Here is a 20,596-nt window from a genome sequence, read left to right as displayed (position 1 = left end):
AAAGGGTCTCTCCAAAGCCACTCTCCAGGATCCCACTGTACTCGTGCCAGGGGACAGCTCTCCCAAGCCCACAGTCTCCAGTGACCAGTTTCAAGAGCTGTTGGGTCAGGATCGATGACACAAGTCCTCCCACAGATGCCCACCACTCGGATCCTCTGAAAACAGCACTCTGCCATATGCGGGGCCTCTACTGCAACTCGCTGTAAGCGTCCCTCATCCTGTACCTCGAAAAACAGGGAGGGTACAGTCTCTGAGCAAGCCCGAATTGAGATGAGAACCTCCAATCGCGTGAAGGCTTCCATCCTTCTGGGGGCTGTTGGCTCGAGAGGTGTGAGCCACTCAGCTGGTACTGCCTTTGAAATGTCCTGGCACATGCTCTGCACCCCTCTCATGCCCTATAGCAGAAAGCCCTGCAACTCCTTTGACAAGCCTGAAAACTGTAACCAGTCACCTAAAGAGCGTGCTGGACCTGTTGCCATGGGACCCTAGCAAACATGAGGCCGGCTACCAACCAAGTGGCCTCTCTGAGTGTTGACCATGGGGTTCCAAACAAGGGGCTGTCTCAGGAGGAGCCTGACGTTGCTCCAGGCCTTGTTGCAAATGCTCCCAAGATCGAAGAAGACTCGCAGCGAAGCGGTCCTCAAGTCTCCTGCTCAAGCCAACTCTGGGCATCTCTGTGAAGATCCATCTGGTCGAAGGTCGCGAGGGGCCTCCAGCCTGAGGCACCCTAGCACGAAGCCGTCGTAACAGGAACTCCTTCCAGGGCTCCTCACCTGAAAGAAGTCCTCTGAGGATGAACTTCCCAAGAAGGGCTTTGCTCTGCTGTGCTGGGTCTATGATCCCAAGCCCTCCCTGAGAACAAGGAAGAGTGATGACCTGCCAAGCCACTTTGGCCCGGGCTATTTGAGTGCCACGCCCTGACCAAAGGAAGTTCCTGATCAGACTCTCTACCTAGCTTATACAAGAACTGGAGAAGATCCAGCAAGAAGTGATGTACCACATAGTAGCTAACAACACCTGGTTGGCCACTATAACTCTGCCTGCCAGAGAAAGTCGTGCAGAGCTCCAATGCAACAACTTCCTCCTGATGGATAGGAGGAGGGGAGCAATCTGTTGCTCGGGAGACAAGTCGAGACCAACTTGACAGCCCAAGTACCGAACTGTACTCCTTGGCAGAATCCACTTGAAGCCCTCACCTGGCATCCAATCGGGCATAGGAGCACTACCAACCGAGAAAGCTACTGTCTTTCTCCAGGTGATCAGTGCGCCAGATGCACAACAGAAGGTCTCTAGAGCCTGCTCACACCTGTGAAGGTTGGCCTCCTCGCCATCCAAGTGCAAGGCTGAGTCGTTTGCAAACTCAGCGTCCAATAGCTCATCTCTTCGAATAGAAAGTGCTAAGCCCCGTAAACCACTCTGCTGTGACACCAAAAACCTGCTGATCGCCTCAGCATAGAACAGAAAGAGGAAGGGGGCAAGAGGGCAGCCCTATCTGACCGAACGTGTGAGCATGAAACGATCACCTCAACCTCCTGACAAAAGTACCTAACTGTGTGCCCGTCTATACAAAGTTGACAACCCTCTGATCCAAGCATCTGAGAAGCCCATCCTGCGTAGAGTGCCCTCCAGAAAGTCCCAGTCAACTCTCTCGTAGGCCTTCTCAAAATCGAGAAGAAGAATCACCAAATCCTCACCACGGAGCCGCGCTAGGGCAGAACCTCCCCAAAAAGTAAAGATGTTGTCAAGGATACTACGCTCCTTGACAAAACCGTCTGAGTCCCATGTACAAGGCTCTTTAGAAGTGGCTGAATCCTCAAACTCAAAGCCTTGGCAAGAATTTTGTAGGCTGGGTTGAGGATGGTGATGGTGCGTCACTGTGGAATCTCATCCAAGGAGCCACCCTCCTTGGGAATGAGGTAGATCAGGCCCTCACTCATGCTGTAAGGCATCTGTCCTGTGTGCAAGATGTACTGAAAAGCACTACAGAGATCTAGGCCAAGCAAGTCCTAATACTCCAAGAAAAGACTGGGAGTCAAGCCATCCTCACCTGGACAGCTACCACGGGGGAGTGCACTAAGAGCCGTGTGCAACTCCTCAAGCTGAAGTGGCAGCTCAAGCCTCTGATGCATCTCCTCAGTCACAAGAGAAGGCATCTGTGCCCACACCTGCTCCCTACATGCATCCTGACGCTCTGACTGAGGCTCTGCAGACAGTAACTCACGGTAAAAGTCAGTAGCAATTCCACGCATGTCCTCCGGCTTAGAAGCAACTGACCCGTCGAGCCTCCTCAATTGGCTGACCTTGGCATGCGTATGTCGAGGTCCCACTGCCTCAGAAAGCACCAATCACTCTGTCACCCACTTGTGTCCACTGAGATGCCTATCGATGGAAAGCAAACTCATGGCGGTGCTCCCTGTGCTAACAAGCTCCTGGCGAGCCTGCTGCAACTGCTCCTCCAACCAAGGATTGTCTGGATGCTGCTCTTGCATCCTCTGCAAGGAAGCAACTCCCCGTGGTAGACATTGCTCCTCCTCTCTTGTTGCAGCCAGGCGAGCCAAAGACTCCTGGAGAAAGAAATGACTGAGGCTAGGAGAATCTTGCATGTCTAAGCTCTCTGTCCAAAGAGCCTCCACTCGCTCTCTGAGTGTAGAGTCCAGCAAGACCGTCTTAGGGATGCGAAGCATCGTGCTCCCTCTTCTCTTCCTATCTCCCACTGTGAGGATCACTGGTGCATGGTCCGAGAAGGAAGTCCCTGCCAGAATGCGAATTGTCCTACCCAAGTCACAAAAGTGGTCACTAGTGTAGAAGCAATTTATCCGTGATAGATTCACTTCTCCCACACTACGGTCCACACGAGAGAAGGCCAGCCTCTGTCTGGGGCCTCACAAAGCTAGAGTGCTGCCACACATCCGAAACCCTCAGAGTCGTACAAAACCTCTCCCAAGTTGCCAGCTCAACTCCATGCACAGTAGGATGGTTACCAGCAATCCTGTCAGAGGGGTCCTCCAACATGTTGAAGTCAGCCTCTATGCACCATTGCTCTGCCTGCGGCAGAGACTCAACAATCTGTGACCAAAACTCTGCTCGTGCACTTGCCACATTGGGCGCATAGATGTTCAGGAAGCCCACATGGCAACCCTGAACCTGCATAGTGATCCACTGAGCCCTGCCTGGCACAATAATCCCTCTGCCCACAATGGCGTGTTGCAAAGAATCCGCAATAGTCATACATACCTCACCCTGGATGCCTCCAGGTCCAAAAGTAGCTGGCCAAAATGTATCATATCGTGTACGCAAAAGCTGACCACAACGTCTAATGCGGCTCTCACACAGATGATGCTTCTGTAGCATAAGAAGATCCTCCCACATAACAAGGCATCACTGAAGCTCCTGACACAGACGGCCCCTCTGACGCTAAAACTGGGGCCCACCTAATCTCTGCACGTTCCATGAGATGATCCTCATGAGGAGCGAGAGAGAACAGATGCTGCCGCAGCAGCTAAACGTGCTATCTTCGAGGTTGGCTTGGATGGGGAGTAATCCACATCCGAGCGTCCTCTAGATAGGCGTGACTGCAAGGAGTGCTTGGCCCAAGCCCAGGTAGACCGAGCCGTGCGTAAAGGAACCTCCTCTATCCAGGAGTCCTCATGAATGTGTATAAAGCATGGCGGGCACTGCATATCAACAAAGAAGTGAACCAGAATGTGTGTACATCGTGCTACATCTGGAGGGGTCACAACAAACTTGGCCAATGGCCAGAGAGTCTGAAGCATGTCTGTAACTCCTAGGTCTCCCATGTGGTGAGAAAACTCTAGGGCCTGTGTTTGTAGCCACTCCAACATTGAGTCGAGAGTCCACTCAGTCTGGTCTCTTCCGCAAAGGGGAAAAGAGAAGCCAACCGTTGAGTCCAATGCCTCTATCCCCTAGAGGGGGGGGGGGGGGGGGGGGGGGGGGGGGGGGGGGGGGGGGGGGGGGGGGGGCTGTCGAGGGTGAAGCTGAGGTGGAGGTTGGAGCAGGGACCTTGTGCTGCTCAAAAGGACAGAATCGGTTCCCCGTGGGAACCCACTGCTGTTGGGCAGGCGCCTGAGGACCACTCTGAGTGCGAGGTATTCGTTGTGGCCCTTGCCGTCGTCGTCCACGAACCTGCTGCCATCTCTCCTCCGCCAGCTTTGCCTGTGTGCTCTATATCTCTGCGTGTGGCTGCTGGCCAGCCCTCAAAGGCTGGGGCTGGGCCTGTGGTGCAGGTCGAGGCCTCCTCTGTGGAAAGGCCTTCGCAAGATGGCCCGTCTGTCGAGAAATGAAGCACTGATTCGGGAGGCATGAATACTCCACGCTCTGTCTAAACCAGCCCCCACTCACCCGAGGAAGTAGGATGACCTTCGGAAGAGTGTGAGTATCCCTAACCAGAACGCGAATTGAGGGAATTCCGATCGCCTTGGCAGCTACTGAGGCTGCCGTGCGAGGTGTCTCCAGGACAGTCTCAATCGCCGAGCCTATCCTGGACAAAAGTGGTAAGTACTCCCTCCTCAAGCCAGGAAAGCAGACGGAGATGGGGAGGTCTGCCTCCTTTACCAGAACATCCAAAGCTGGGTCAAAGCCATGCCTCCACTGTCGAAAGTGGGCTCGAACTGCTCGAATGGTCAAAGGGATCATTGCGATAACCTTGGACACCATCTCAGAGGTCTCAAACTCTATTTGGTAGTAGCCGCGTCCGAGGAGCTGAACGTCCAAGATCTTGGCCACCTCTGCGAGAAGGCGGTCCTGGAGGAGATCACGCAGCTCTCCTCTGTTGGGTCTAGTGCTGAGAATCTTGCAGATGATGGAAAGCGCTCCACCTCTGCGGCTAGGCTCGCTTGCTCTTCGGTGAAAGAGCAAGTCGAATGGTGGGCTTAGCGGGGTCGGGCGAGGGGACTTCACTGGAGTTCCTCTGTGGCTGAGCTTGAGCCTCCATCCGTGTCTGCTACTGTGGAAGAGAGGCGAAGAAGCGTCGACGAGGGGGGAAACTCCTGCTGGACCAAGCACGCCGAAGGTGCTGGCGAGACCTGTCAAGCAGAAGAGACTAGGTGGCGGGCGGACAGGGAAGCGGCGGGGGATGGCTGGGCAGCGGGCAAGAAGCGGGCGGGCAATGGGAGGGCAGCGGGCGGAATGTGCAGTGGGCAGCGGGAGGGGGTGAAGCGGCTAGGTGCTTTTAAAATGTCCTCACCATGAATTCATATAATTTCATAACTGAATTTGTCTACATTTTAAAAGGTTGTCCAGGCGCCTAAACTGGCACGCACACCTTGGATTTCAATCCCAGACAAGCTCAAACACAAGCCACGTCCTTGGCCCACCCATTTGACACTGGCCATGCATTATCCTAGGACCTCCATTTCTAAAGAGCTTTGGGGCAGAGGAGAAGAGGAAAAAAACAAAAAGGAATAAAATAAAACAAATATAAACCAATATACACCTTGGTGACACTTCCAGTATCAGAAAATAGCATTTAGGCATTATGTCCTGGCCACATTGTGGCATACCTTGGGTTTTGTTTTTGGCACAGTGGCTACCTCTCAACGTGGTAGGGTGAGACTTTTACATTTGGCTTTTCAACGTGTCTTTTGTATGAAACCCTCTCTCTTTCTTTTCTCCTTTCCTCAGCCATGCCTCCCTTTGTCTGTTGCTTGGTGTATCAAAGTTTTCTTCGCATATATGGTGGGTTCAGCAATTCAGGGTGGCCTTGTCCATAGGGCCAGAGTTGAGATTACAAGCATTTGTGTGTTGATTATGCCCGTTTTTGCAGTTCCTTTCTAACTTTCTTACCTTCACTTGCAGGAGCCTCCTGTCTTTGGGAAAGACATTCCGTTCACCGCCTGTTCTGCACGGTATATTCTTTTTTATCTGATTAGTACTTAACCTCAAGAAAGGGGCCCTCGAAGGTTAATCAAATGACAAATGCAGAGATTCACCAAAAGGTGACTGCAATTTTTATATCCTTTAATTATTTTTACAGGAGCCTTTGCTCTGAGCAAGATGCAGAGAAAGAAAGGGATAGCACTTTCTCACAGCTTGTAAAAGGTACAACCTTCAGTTGTTATTATGCTGTTGTTAGTAGGATCTTTTGAGGCTTCACTTCATGAAGACACATACTGGATAGAATTTGGATGTGGTATGTTGTAAGCATCTATGCATGAGAATCCTGCACAGATTTCTCTGCAAATCATGGGACATTTACAAATGCATGAACTTGCCAATTTGTTAGTTTCCTGCATTTTTTCAAGTCACTGTTAACAAAAATGTGATGCATAATCCCTGAGGACCGTCCTTGTTTAGGTTAAACCTTTTTTTTAAAGGAAATGATGGTGCAAGGAAAAATGTTACATAACACTTGGATGGCCAACAAAAGAAGTGAAATTTTTTCTGCAAAACCCTGGAATATCAAGGCTGTGCACTTTTCATAACATGGTGGATGAACACCACATTGGTGTTTCTACTCTCCAGCTCCATTGTCACTCGAAATTTTGTAAACAGATGGCTGGTGCTCTGTTTTGCAATGATGGTACAGTGTGAATAGAATAGCTTTTACTAAGGTAAAGGCCTTTTGTTTTATCTGATGATCACCCCTTTCTTGCTTACACAAGTTACTGTACTTCACTATCAATACTCAGTGGTTACGGGGGCCTAGCATGGTAACTTTGCATGCCTGGATACTATGTTCCGTCTCTTTTTTAACCAAATAGTGAAAAAAACAAGACACAGAACATGCGGATCAGCAGGCAGGTGATTACTTTCTACCTGTAGTTATCTGGTAGCACACATGGCTTAGACTGAGTCCTGAGTTGCACCAAAGAAAAGAAAATCGAAGTATTTTTGCTTGAAGCAAGAATGACTATGTGATTGAAGAGTGGCAACACTTGCAAATTTAATATGAATGAAACTTTTTGTTCTACTTTCAAGCACATGCACTTTTTGAATGCAAAATGATGTTTGCAACTCAAAAATTCACAGCTCAAAGCAAATGTTCACTACAAAATGAACCTGAAATACATTCATGAATACATTCTTGTTGTATAGGAGTGTGGTATGTTGGGAATCCATGGTTTTCAGTTATACCTTTTGCTTAGGCCTTGCCCATGATGAAACCTTTCAAGGTAAAACATCCTTCAAGCATGATGTGTTCTGGGGCTGAAATTGTTTGTGGTTATGCTGAATAGAAGAGGTAGTAAGAGGACATTTGACAGGACAAGCAAGAAATTTTTGGAGTTTGTGGATGAAAAGGAGGATAAGGTATATGATGGGATGAGTGAAGAAGTATCAATTGCTCAAAAGTTGACAGTGAGGGCGAGGTGTCTTTTCTATTTTTAAGAAAGGAGGATTTACGGATGTTTGATGTCTTTGTTAAGGATTCTGAGCAGCTAGAAGAATTGATGCAATCAAGGATGGAGCCTTCTACAAAAGAGGAAATAATCCATAAGATGCTACATCCATAGGCTATAAAGAAAAACTTATTTAGATACTCCAGGAGTTTCCAAATCCATTATTCACCTCATATCAAAAGATAATGGGAGAAAATGTAGAGGTTGAACTCAAGAAACTCGGGGAAGAAGGTCAAGAAGTGATGTAAAGTCTGGGAAGATTAGGCAAGGAGTAGGTGGTGGCCTTAAAGGAGGACGTGAACAAGCTTTTGGAAGTAATTTTTGAAAAATGTAGATTGGGTGCATTGTGTGTTAGTGATTGAGGAGAAGTGTAGAGTATCTAGCACTCCGGCTGACTTGTATGGCTATGTATCTTTCGGGTTGCCCACCCATTGCATACACATGTATGCTGCATCATTGTCCTGCTGAGTCTAGCTTTCCTTGTTATGGAGGACACTTTCGGCGCAAATTGCGGAGTCTACCCTTCCTAGAGGTTCCCCCCCCCCCCCCCCCCCCCCCCCCGTGTATGAGCCGCTTGGCGACTTTGGGTTGCCCCCAAACTACTGCGACGCTCGTGGAGTATTGTCTTTCAGTGGACATCGTAGTAGACATCTTCACTGTCGGCCTCACTGTTTTGGCTTCTGGCAGTTTGTTCAGTGTCAGGTGCTGAGAGGGGGTGTTAGAGTAGTCAACACACTTGCTGCTTCATCTTGGTCTAGGACATATTTGTATGGTGAGTGTCTCTTGTACTGCCCACCCACTGTACCTCAAGTTGAGTGAAAGCCCCCATCTAGCAGAAGCCTCCGGCTCAAGAGGGGGGTGTGCCACTTTGCCGGTATAGCCTCTACAATATCCTGACACATGCTCTGCACCCCCGCCACACCCCCTGCCCCCCCCCCTCCCCCCCCCACCTCTTGCAAAGTCTCGCAAATGACAGCTGTAAACCTCCTCAGGAAAAACTATCAACTGCAGCCAGTTCCCAACAGTGCGGGCTTGACCCTTTGCCATGGGACCCCCAAGAGACATGAGGTCGGCTACCAATCATGTGACTTCGCTGTGTGCTGACTAAAGGGCTCCATGTAAGTGGTTGTCTCAAGCGCTTCTTAATGCACGTGGGCTGGTGCTGCTCAAGGCCACTCTGAAGCTGCTCCCAAGACCAAAGCAAGCTCAAAGCAAAACCCTCCCATCTCCTACTCAGGCCCACTCTCCGCATCTCTGTGAAGATCCAGCGAGTGGAAGGGCATCTGTAGAGAGCATAGAATAAGAACAAGAAGGGACGAAGAGGGCATCCTTGTCATATTGACCGTGTAAGCATGAAGCGCTCCCTTCTTTCCCCTGTCAGCAGCACCTGTAGAGAGTTGACACCCTTGTAATTCAAGCATTTGAAAAGCCCATCCCTTATAGTGCCCCCAAGGAAGCCCTAGTCTACTCTGTCATAGGCCTTCTCAAAGTTGAGAAGGAGCACCACTAGATCCTCTCCTCGGAGATAAGGAAGAGTACTCGCCTCCGAGAAGGTGAAAATATTTTCAATGATGCTACGCTCCTTGACAAAACCCATCTATGTCTCAAGTATGATGCTCTCTAGTAGCGGCTGAATTCCCAGACTCAACTTTTATTAAAATTTTGTAGGTTGAGTTGAGGATAGTGATGGGCCGTCATTGTCGAATCTCATCCAAAAATCCCTCCTTGGGGATGAGATAAATCAAGCCCTCACTCATGCTATGTGGCATCTCCCAAGTGTGCAAAATGTGCCGGTATGCACTACACAAGTCTCGACCAAGAACCTCCTAATACTCCCAAGAAGAAACTTGGAGTCAAACCATCCTCCCTTGGGCAGCTACCATGGGGGAGTGCAGTGAGAGCCTCCTAGAGCTTTGACTGGAATGAGCTCTCAAGCCTCTGGTGCATCTCCTCGGTGACTAAGCAAGGCATCTGTGCCCAGACCTGCTCTCTACATGCATCCCGATGCTATGACTGCGGCTTTGCTAAGAGCAACTCATGATACGAGCCTATTGCATCTGATCCTCCATCCAAGGGCTACCTAGGTGACGCTCCTACATCTGTTGTGAAGAAGCAATGCCCTGTCGGAGCTGCTTCTTCTCCTCTCGGGCTGCAGCCAAGCCATCTGTTGCCTCCTAGGGGAAGAAGCGACTAAGCTCCACAAGGCTAGTGGGCTCGAGCAGCAGGGTCACTTGGCGTGTCCAAACTCGCTGTCAAAAGCGCTAAAACCTGCTTGCTGAGATCTCTATCCAACAGAATTCTCTCTGGGATGCGAAGTATGAGACTAGTACTCCGCTGTGTATCTGACAAAGTAAGCATCACTGGCGCATAGTCTGAGAAAGTAGTCCTTGCTAAAATGCACAGTGTATCGTCCATGCCACAGATGTGATCACTAGCCTAAAAGTGATCTATCCGGGATAGATTTGACCCTCCTACTCGGCGATTTGACTGAGAGAAACAGAGGCTATCAGGAGTCCGCACAATCTGCATGCTTCCATACATCCGAGATCCTCAAAGTCATACATAGGTGCTCCCAAGTAGCCAACTCAGCTTCGTGTACAATAGCAAGTCACCCCCCAATCCACTAGTACTCTATCTGAGGAAATGACTCCAAAATTTGTCATCAAAACTCAGCCCATGCATTCGCATGGTTGGGTGCATAAATGTTCAAGAAGCCTACAAGGCTACCTTGAACCTGCATAGTGACCCATTGGACCCTGCCTGGCACAATGATACCTCTGTTCACAATGGCTTGCTACCATGAGTCCGCAATAGTCATACATTCACCTCCTTGAATGCCTCTAGGCCCCAAAGCAGCTAACCAAAATGTCTCATAGCAATCAGTCAAGATCTATCCACAATGCCGAATACGACTCTCACAAAGGTGGAGCTCCTGAATCGTAAGTACATCAGTCGCGCCACTCACAAGGCATCCTTCAGCTCTTGTCTCAGTCTACCTCTCTGGCGTAGATACTAGGGTCCATCAACCCCTTGCACATTCCATGAGACTATCCTCATGGGGTTAGTGAGAGAAAAACGATGTTACCGCAACAACCAGCTGGCAATCTTTGAGGCCTGGTTGGATGGGGAGTAGTCCGCATCCGAGTGTCCCTGAGATAGGCGTGCTTGAAGTGTCTGTCCAATCCATGCCCAAGATGAGTGCAATCCGTAGAGCTACATCCTTTGTCCAGAATCCTCATATAGCAAGGCATACTTTGGGTGTCTTCAAAGAAACATACCGCAATGTGTTGACATCCTACTGCATCAAGGGGCATAACCGAGAACTTGGCCAATGGTCATAGGGTCTGTATCAAGTCTGTTACTCCCAAGTCTCTCGTGCAGTGAGAGATCTCAAGAGCTTGAACATGGAGCCAATCCAACACTTTTTGCATAGTCCACTCGGTGCGGTCCCCGCCCCACACTGGGAATGAGAAACCAATCGTTGTGTCCAAGGCATTTGCTCCTCTAGCCGCCAGAAAAAGAACATGTACTTTGAAGCAGGCTGCCTCAAGGTTAGGAGATGGGTCGCTAAGGAAGCATGTAAAATTGTAGCCCAAAAAATCCATCATCTATGAATGTCAAAATTGGTCAACCCTCGAGGGACTGACTCAAAAGGGGAAGCTTGCACCAAGAGTGGCGTCCTTAAGTATGGTTGTCCCTCTTAAGCTAGACGGCTCGTGTGGCAAACACACTGTCAAGAGATCTCCGAGCTATTGGGGAGTGCCTTGCCACTTGAGCAGGTGGGGGGGTGTGAGACGAGCCAGGGGATGAGGCTGCAGGATGAGTAGGGGAGATGGGAGGGGTGGGAAGTGGAGTTGGGGATGGAGGCAGGGAGGTGGAGACGGCGGGTGTGGGGCTGAAGTGGGGGGAATCTCCTCTCGACCATCCTGTTATAGAGGATCGAAACGGTTCCTTGCAAGAACCCAATGCTGTTGACCTGTTGTAGGTTGTGACTACCAAGGGGGACTGTGGGGCGTGTTTGTTCTTGGCGGCGATGGCCATGCACATGTTGCCAGCTATCAATTGACTGGCCACAAGTCTTTGAGGAGGTGCAAGTTGGTGCACCTAGAGTCTTTGTCTGTTGTGTTTGGCTAGCCTTGGTAGGCTGAGTTTGTGGCTCCAGTCAAGGTCTCCTGCGAGAGGACAAGCCTTTGCAAGTTGGCCCATCTGTCTACATATGAAACACTGGTTCCGGAGTCCCGAAGACTCCATGCTCTAGCAGAGGCAATAGGACCACTTGCGGAAGAGAGAGAGAGAGTCCCAAAACAAAACCCGTATGGTAGATATACCTGCTATCTTGGAAGTGAATAAAGCTGCCGTGTGCAAGGTCTCCAAGACTACCCCAATCTCGGAACTATTCGCGGATAACAGTGGGAGGTACTACTCCTTAGGCCAAGGAAACACATTGAGATGGTCAAATCTGCTTCCTCAATAAGAACACGAGAGGCAGGGTCGAAACCATGGCTCCACTGTCGAAAATGTTCGAAATGACCTTGGACTTTATCTCGAGTCTCAAACTCAATCTGGTAGTAGCCACGTCCGATGAACTATATGTCGAGAATCTTTCCCACCTCCGAGAGAAGGTGGTCTTGGAGGGGATCGTGCATCTTGCCTCTGCTAGGTCGGCGGCCAATACTTTTGAAGATGACAGAGGTGGCTTGAAGGCGCTCCATCTTTGCTCCAAGGTTCGCTTGCTCCGTCGACGAGAGAGCAAGTCGGATGGTAGATTGTGCAGGTAGAAGGTGCGCAAGGGAAGGGGAGGCAGTGGGAGGGTGAAGCAACAGTAGCGAGTGTGGTATTTCATGATCGGTAGTACTCTTAACACATCCCTATTTATTTTTGTAGGGTTGCTGGGTGATTTGCACTACCTCTATCTCTAACCCCTATTTAGGTTGGGATTTTTCCAAATTGCTGCTACACTTGTGGAGTATTGTCCTTCAGTGGACATCGCAGTTGGCATCTTCATTGTGGGCCTCACATTTTCAGCTTCAGGCAGTTTGTTCAGCCTCAGGTTCAAAGAGGGGCCTTAAGAATATTCAACACGCTTGCTGCTTCATTTTGGTCTAGGGTATACTTGTATGGCTAGTGCGTCTCTCGTGTTGCCCATCCACTGTATATGCATGGATGTTGCATCTATGTCCGTCCACCTGTTTTAAGAAGCCCCTATTTACTTCTATTTTCATGTTCCCTTGACATTGTACTAGAGTCATACATGGATGTCACCTTTTGGTCTCATAGGTCATTTTGGCCTTTTCAAGGCGTTTATGTAACATTTCATTTTTGTGTGCGTGTGTGTCAGAGCTAGAGCCTAGGAGATGCCTCCAAGATCCAGGATACAGAGCTCTAAGACTCCATCAAATATAGATCCGAGAGATCCAGACTTGCCACCACTAGGCAACCAAAGATCGATTTGCTCAGATGTTGGCTGACCCAGCCGCGATTTCTTGCGCAGCCCTTACACCACACCCGTCCATGTACCAAGTATTGCACCCCCAGTTTGACATAGGATGGAGCTAGTCATCTTGATGCACTTCATGATTGTACTTCCATTGCTTGTTTAGAGAGGGCTTTGGACCATTCTCTAGAGTCATGCGGTACGAGGATCAGAGATGCGTGGGTTTGTTTTTGCTCGAGCTGCGCAGACACAGAGAGCCTGATGAGAGGAGAGGCTAGCCAGTCTCAGAGACCGATCACAGACTTCTTTAGAGCTGCCGCTGGACACCCGGAGGAGTTACTACCACAGCAGAGCTCGTCGCCTCACACCAGAGGCACACTGATCGATCGAGCGACTGAGTTGGGGAGATCCAGAGGACCACGATTGCGGAGGACTACACAGCATGGACGGAGGCTGCATCAGAGCATTCGGATTACTTTGGCTCGACATGCACGACGCTCGGTCAGACTACTGACCATGGAGGAGGGTGATGAGATCCGCCAACGACCGATGCTGGATCTCCTGTGATCTAGCTATCCCAGCTAGCTGTTCAGCTGCTTAGTTCACACCTAGCAGTTCAGGATTCCATATTATTTTATTTTGTCATTTTGTCATTTCTGTCATTTTGTCATCTTGTTACTCTGACTTTGTATCAAATCCACCACATTGTAACTTTCTGGTCTCATAGGTCACTCTGGCCTTTTGAAGACGTTAATATAACATTTCATTTCATTTCATTTCATTTCTCTCTCTCTCTCTCTCTCTCTCTCTCTCTCTCTCTCTCTCTCTCTCTCTCTCTCTCTCTATCTCCGACTCTCCGGAGGGGATGCAATGTCACTTGGATGCTTTGCATAGGTTTGCCCATGAGAGTGGCTTGTCTGTCAACCTTGGTAAAACCAAGGTCATGGTTTTTAATACCACCCCACAGTGGATCAGGAGGTCAACGCCCGTATTCACATATGGCCAGGAGATAGTGGAATATACAGATGCTTACACTTACCTTGGGGTGGTTTTTAGTGGACCAACATTTTCTTTGAGGAGAGTAGCAGAGACTAGATTGACCAGAGCCCATTCGGCATTGGGGAGATTGGAGAGGATGTGTTCACAGGTTCAGTTTCAGGAGCCTCGGACGAAGCTCTCGCTCTTTGACACTTTGGTGGCTTCTGTATTGCTCTATGGAGCTGAGATATGGGGGCCTTCAGTGGATCATCTTGGGAGAGCAGGCCGTACTGATGGATGGGGGGACATGGAGAAGCCTCTGGTCTCTATGATCTCGCGGCTCATTAGAGCCAAGGCTTCAGTACCACGTGCCATTGTCCGAGCAGAGCTAGTTGCCCCCCCACTAGTAGTTGAGGCGCTCACCAGATTTGTTTCCTTCCTACACCGCTTGTGGGAACTTCCCAAAGACAGATACGCCCACCTTGCACTTGAGTCCTCTTGACAGTTAGCCAGACAGGGAGACACAGCATGTTGGTATGGGGAGATGATGTCATGGTTCGAGTCACATGGATTCAGTATAGACAGACTGTCCCCCTTCCAGTACTCAATGGATGCACCCTCTCTGACTCTTACACAGTCCCCCTTCCAGTACTCAATGGATGCACCTTCCAGTACTCAATGGATGCACCCTCTCTGACTCTTACACAGTCTGAGACCACCAGGCTCATCTGCCAGGACCTGATTCAGCTAGACACCAAGAGGACATGGATACAGCCAGCACAGGAGCTCGGCACGAAGATGGCTTTCTACAGAGAGCATCTTCTCCAGCTTACGACGGACAGTTTTGTGACGAGGCCCAAATACATGGACACCCACCTGTCTCATGGGATACGGTGTGCCATTGGCGAGATACGCACATCCTCACACCAGCTGCGGATCGAGACCGGGAGATATAGCGTAGTGCCAGCAGAGGACAGGACATGCACCTTGTGTGACATGGAGCCTGAGACAGAGTTACACTACACATGCCACTGCCCCGTCTACTACGAGATACGAGGCCGCTTCCACTGCTTGTTCAGAGAGGGCTTTGGACCACTCTCCAGAGTCATGAGGTACGAGGATCAGAGATGCCTGGGTTTGTACCTGCTCGAGTTGCGCAGACACAGAGAGAGCCTGATGAGAGGAGAGGTTAGCCAGTCTCAGAGACACATCACAGACTTCTTTAGAGTAGACACTGGACACCCAGAGGAGCTACTACCACAACAGATCTTGTCGCCTCATACCAGAGGCACACTGATCGATCGAGCGACTGAGCTGGGGAGATCCAGACGCCCACGACTGCGGAGGACTACACAGCATCGACGAAGGCTACATCAGAGGATTCGGATCACTCTGGCCCGACGTGCACGACGCTAGGTCAGACTCCTCTCCATGGAGGAGATTGATGAGATCCGCCAACGACCGATGCTGGATTTCTTGTGACTTGTGATTTAGATATCCCAGCTAGCTGCTTAGTTCACACCTACCAGTTTAGGATCCCATAGTACTTTTATTTTATCATTTTGTCATTTCATTTTGTTACTTTGAGTTTGTATCAGATTCACCACATTGTAACGCTTTGGTCTCATAGGTCATTTTGGCCTTTTGAAGACGTTAATATAACATTTCATTTCATCTCTCTCTCTCTCTCTCTCTCTCTCTCTCTCTCTCTCTCTCTCTCTCAGCATCGACGGAGACTACAACAGAAGATTCGAGCCATACTCTCTCGACATCCAGAGTGCAGATGAGGATGGATCCTCACCATTTCTTCCATCTTTGTTTCACACACTGTTACATCCAGTTTACCGGGTACCTATTGTATCAGCTGCTACACCCATGTAGTTTTAGATTGTAGTAGTAGTAGTAGTATTTTGTTCCACTTCTAGTTCTTTTGTACCCAGACATGGTATTAGATTCACTATTTTGTAACTGATTGGTCTCATAGGTCATTTTGGCCTTTTGAAGACGTTAATATAACATTTCATTTCATTTCTCTCTCTCTCTCTTCGTGTGTGTCAGAGCTAGAGCCTAGGAAATGCCCCCAAGATCCAGGATACAGAGCTCTAAGACTCCATCAAATATAGATCCGAGATACAGACTTGCCATGACTAGGCAGCCCAAGATCGATTTGCTCAGATGTTAGCTGACCCAGCCGTGATCTCTTTCGCAACCCTTACACCACACTCATCCATGTACCAAGTATTACACCCCCAGTTTGACATAGGATGGAGCTAGTCATCTTGATGCACTTCATGATTGTACTTCTACGAGCATATAGATGTGCCCCCACACCACCTAGATGGAAGATGGAGAATTTGTGCTAAACTAGATTTTTAAAAAGAAGAGTATGTGGGTGTAGCTCAAGTGAGAGGCATATTTTAAGCACCACCTTTGGCAAGGTTGCATAGATTTGCGGAATTATTGTTCAAGATTGTATGGCTGGGAATTGAGTCAAGTATGCACTTTTGCCCAATGACTCCGTTGCTGCTTTTATATATGTCAGCTGGGAAAAACACCCTCTTTACGAACATCCTCAGCTTTATCTTGATGTCTACATTTTTGAGGTGTTCTTCCATGAAACGAGTTTCTTTTTGACCAGGTGTGCACCATCTACAATGGGCGTGGGTGCACGTGCCTGTGTTCATAGGTGTGGGTGCATGTGCTCACACATGGATTCTGTACGTTTTGTTTTTGCATATTTATAGGCATGAAGACGAATCGGGAGATGGTAAGACCCTTATCACAACATATTTTGTGCATGCAAGCAGTTGTCTAGAAATTTTTCTGTGTCTTGCACCCGTGACGTTCTGATTTGGTATATTGGATGATTCATTTCTTTCATAAATGGTACTTTTTCAAGCAAGGATCATTGAAAAAAGGCTTATGAGCTTGTTTCACATTTCAATATTTAGACATTGGTATTGTGATTCAATGGATGAAAATTATGTATCAGTACCTGAAGGATGTGTTTATCAAAGCTTCTCTCGCTAAATGTGTCTTCTGTGAAGACTCTGCAGCTGTCAAGGATGTCAAGAATGATACTTTAATGGATAAAGATGATAAAAAGGACATAAAGCAAGAGGGAATTTCAGGGCCTATCAAGGTATCCCAGCCTTATTCTGGACTAGAGACATTAGCTAGTGTGGCGACAACTGAAGAAAACACAGGTGATTCTGCAGTAACTTCCACAGCGGTGACGACCAAACATCCTCGCCATAGACCAGGATGCAGTTGTATTGTTTGTATCCAGCCCCCTAGCGGACAGGGACCAAAGCACAAACCCAACTGTGACTGTAACGTTTGCTTGACTGTTAAGAGAAGATTTCAAACTTTGATGCTGCGACGTAAAAAGCTCCAATCCGAAAGAGCAGCTGAAAATGCAGCACAAAGAAACAACCAACTTCTGGTGGACTCGAACTTGGCAGACAGAAGAGCCCTTGAATCAGGTTGTTTCCAAGTTTCGGCTTGGCAAGGATGCATCGCTAATTCTTATACCAATGTTCTGTCATCGCAATCTGTGGAAGGATTTTGCAGTGGGAATAGAACACCTTCAGGATTTTCTTCAAGGAGGTCGTATCCCGTTAAGTGTGCAAACTCAGACTATGAACAGTTTGTATCTATGAAGGGAACCCAGTTTGATCTTAACAGCCAGCCAGATAGAGAAGAAGAGATGAATAGAGGCGGATTGCCAGCGAGTATGAAGAGATTGCTGCAGAGTGCTGGCTATTCTTTGGACGTGTACCTAAAGGAGCAAGGCTTGACGAGTCTTGTTTTCCATGATCAAGCATTGGGGTGTCTGGAGAATCCCATTGGTAATGCCACTATACCAAAGGAAGAGGAGTGTGATTACAGCCTTTCAGAGGTAGTTTTTGCAAATTCTGATGTGCCAAAAGCAGAGCCAAGCTTTGATCAAGCAGGTAAACACGCATGCATGCATGCACAAATACACACGCATGTGCACGTGGGGGGCGTGCGCGCGTGCGCACGCACGCACACACACACACACACACACACACACACACACAGAGAGAGAGAGAGAGAGAGAGAGAGAGAGAGAGAGAGAGAGAGAGAGAGAGAGAGAGAGAGAGAGAGAGAGAGAGAGAGAGAGAGAGAGAGAGAGAGAGAGAGAGAGAGAGAGAGAGAGAGAGAGAGAGAGAGAGAGAGAGAGAGAGAGAGAGAGAGAGAGAGAGAGAGAGAGAGAGAGAGAGAGAGAGAGAGAGAGAGAGAGAGAGAGAGATGAAATGATATATTAACGTCTACAAAAGGCCAAAATGGCCTATGAGGCCAAATTGATTACAATGGTGAGTCTAGTACCAAGTCTGGGTACAAACAAAGAAAACTACAAACTAGAAACTGAGATGAGAGAGAGAGAGAGAGAGAGAGAGAGAGAGAGAGAGAGAGAGAGAGAGAGAGAGAGAGAAATGAAATGAAATGTTATATTAACGTCTTCAAAAGGCCAAAGTGACCTACGAGACCAGAAAGTTACAATGCGGTGTATCTGATACAAAGTCAGATTAACAAAATAAATTAAACTAGGATAACAAAATATAAATACTGCGGGATCCTAAACTAAGCAGTACTTAGAGATATGATATGATATGATATATTAACGTCTTCAAAAGGCCAAAATGACCTATGAGACCATCAGATACAAAGTGGTGAATCTAATACAATGTCTGAAGTATAAGTACAAAAAGTACTGAAAGTACAAAAAATGAAAACTGAAAATGAGGTGTGAGATATGAAATGTGAAATGTGAAAATGTAGAAAAGGTCCTCAATGGCAATCTGAGTGTCGTGCTAGAATGCCTTTGATCCTCTGCTGGAGTCTCCGTCGATGCATGCTCTTGTGTCTCGGTCGTGGTCGTCTCGATCTCCCGAGCTCAATCGCCCTGTCAATGAGGGTGCCTCTGGTATGAATGCGGGTACAACCCTGTGCTGGTGGTTGGTCTCTTGGCTCCCTCGATCCAAAGAAGTCTGTGATCTGTCCCTGCGAGACTATCGTACTCCATGTCTCCCCAACAGACTATCTCTATGTTGGTGTAGCTGAAGTAGATATAAGCCAAGGCATCTTCGGTCCTGATACCTCATGACTCTATCTAGTGGGCCAAAACCCTCCGTGAATAAGCAATGGAAGTGCCGTCGTATCTCATAATACACAGTGCAGTGGCATATGTAGTGTAGCTCTGTCTCTGGCTCTCTACCGCATAGTTGACATATCCTAGACTCTGGTGGTATCCCTCTGAATCTACCCGTCTCAATCTCCAGCTGGTGTGAGGATGTGTGAATCTGACCAATAGCACATCGCAGACCATGAGATAAATGAGTGTCCATGAAAGAGAGAGAGAGAGAGAGAGAGAGAGAGAGAGAGAGAGAGAGAGAGAGAGAGAGAGAGAGAGAGAGAGAGAGAGAGAGAGAGAGAGAGAGAGAGAGAGAGAGAGAGAAATGAAATGAAATGAAATGATATATTAACGTCTACAAGAGGCCAAAATGACCTATGAGACCAACTGATTACAATGATGAGTCTAGTACCAAGTCTGGGTACAAACAAGAAAACTAAAAACAAAGAACTGATAGGAGTGCTAGAGAGAGAGAGAAATGAAATGAAATGTTATATTAACGTCTTCAAAAGGCCAAAGTGACCTATGAGACCAGAAAGTTACAATGCGGTGTATCTGATACAAAGTCAGATTAACAAAATAAATTAAACTAGGATAACAAAATTAAATACTGCGGGATCCTAAACTAAGCAGTATTGAGAGAGAGAGAGAGAGAGAGAGAGAGAGAGAGAGAGAGAGAGAGAGAGAGAGAGAGAGAGAGAGAGAGAGATATGTTATATTAACGTCTTCAAAAGGCCAAAGTGACCTATGAGACTAGAAAGTTACAATGCGGTGTATCTGATACAAAGTCAGATTAACAAAATAAATTAAACTAGGATAACCAAATATAAATACTGTGGAATTCTAAACTAAGCTGATAGGTGTGAAAGGTGAAAGCGTGAAATGTGTGAACTAAGCAGTACAATGTGTAGACAATATGGGAGGAAAGTAGAGATCCATCTTCATCTGCACTCTGGACGACGAAAGAGTATTGCTCGAATCCTTTGCTATAGCCTCCTTCGAAATTGTGTAGCTCCTCTTCTCCATCGGGGTCGTCTAGATCTCCCTAGCTCCAATGCTCGGTCTATGAGAATGCGAGTAGTGTGGGCAGACCTCTCCACTGTTGGCTGCTCCTCTGTCTGTTCTTCTTGGTGTACGATATCTAGTGTAAAGAAATCTGTGATCTGTCTCTGGGGTTGTCTCTCTTCAGCTCTCCTCAGTAAAGTTGCTCTATGCATGTGTAACTCAAGTAGATATAGCCCAAGACATCTCTGATCCTCATAACTCATGACCCTAGCTAGAGGCCCAAAACCTTTTTTTTTTCCGAGAAAAAGATCCTTCTATTAGTTAATGAAAACTGCCCATAGGGCTACAACCACCTCTGCAAGAGAGGGCTACAACAAGCATGATGGGGAGACTCTCCCAATGAAAAAACAGCATATATACAATGAGGCTAAATCAAGAGATGGGAGGAGGGAAGAGCCACACAGGTGGACAGTAGTGCCATCTGAGCACCCACTGAACTATGGTGTAGAAAGGCCCAGGGCGCCAGAGTCGAAGGAAAGCCTCGCGGCGCTCCCGCATGCGGTCGGAGCTGCCATGTACTCCCTCAAGCTCTCCTTTGAGAGTATGGATTAGCTCTAGCCAAAAGTCACGAACAGTCTTTGCTGGTGGCACAGGGCGAGCGTCAAA

At 48.2% G+C, this 20,596-nt stretch overlaps 1 protein-coding gene across 2 annotated transcripts in view; it reads left to right on the top strand.

Moving 5' to 3' along the window:
• LOC147454037 (B3 domain-containing protein Os07g0679700-like) overlaps positions 1-20,596 on the top strand; it is a 99,975-nt gene that overhangs the window by 56,508 nt on the left and 22,871 nt on the right. The window contains exons 7-9 of one of the 2 annotated variants that reach the window (XM_086516042.1): positions 5,815-5,864; positions 5,993-6,057; positions 16,824-17,723. In XM_086516042.1, coding sequence (XP_086372168.1) covers positions 5,815-5,864; positions 5,993-6,057; positions 16,824-17,723 — 1,015 coding nt within the window. Of the gene's footprint in view, positions 1-5,814; positions 5,865-5,992; positions 6,058-16,814; positions 17,724-20,596 lie in introns of both variants that reach the window. The other variant, XM_086516041.1, reaches the window with a different exon arrangement.

Source organism: Adiantum capillus-veneris, chromosome 7, assembly GCF_014529385.1.
Source record: "Adiantum capillus-veneris isolate H3 chromosome 7, ASM1452938v2, whole genome shotgun sequence".
In the NCBI taxonomy this organism is placed as follows: Eukaryota; Viridiplantae; Streptophyta; class Polypodiopsida; order Polypodiales; family Pteridaceae; genus Adiantum; species Adiantum capillus-veneris.
Note: the sequence above shows the minus strand (reverse complement) of the source record. Positions and strands in the feature narration are given on the sequence as shown.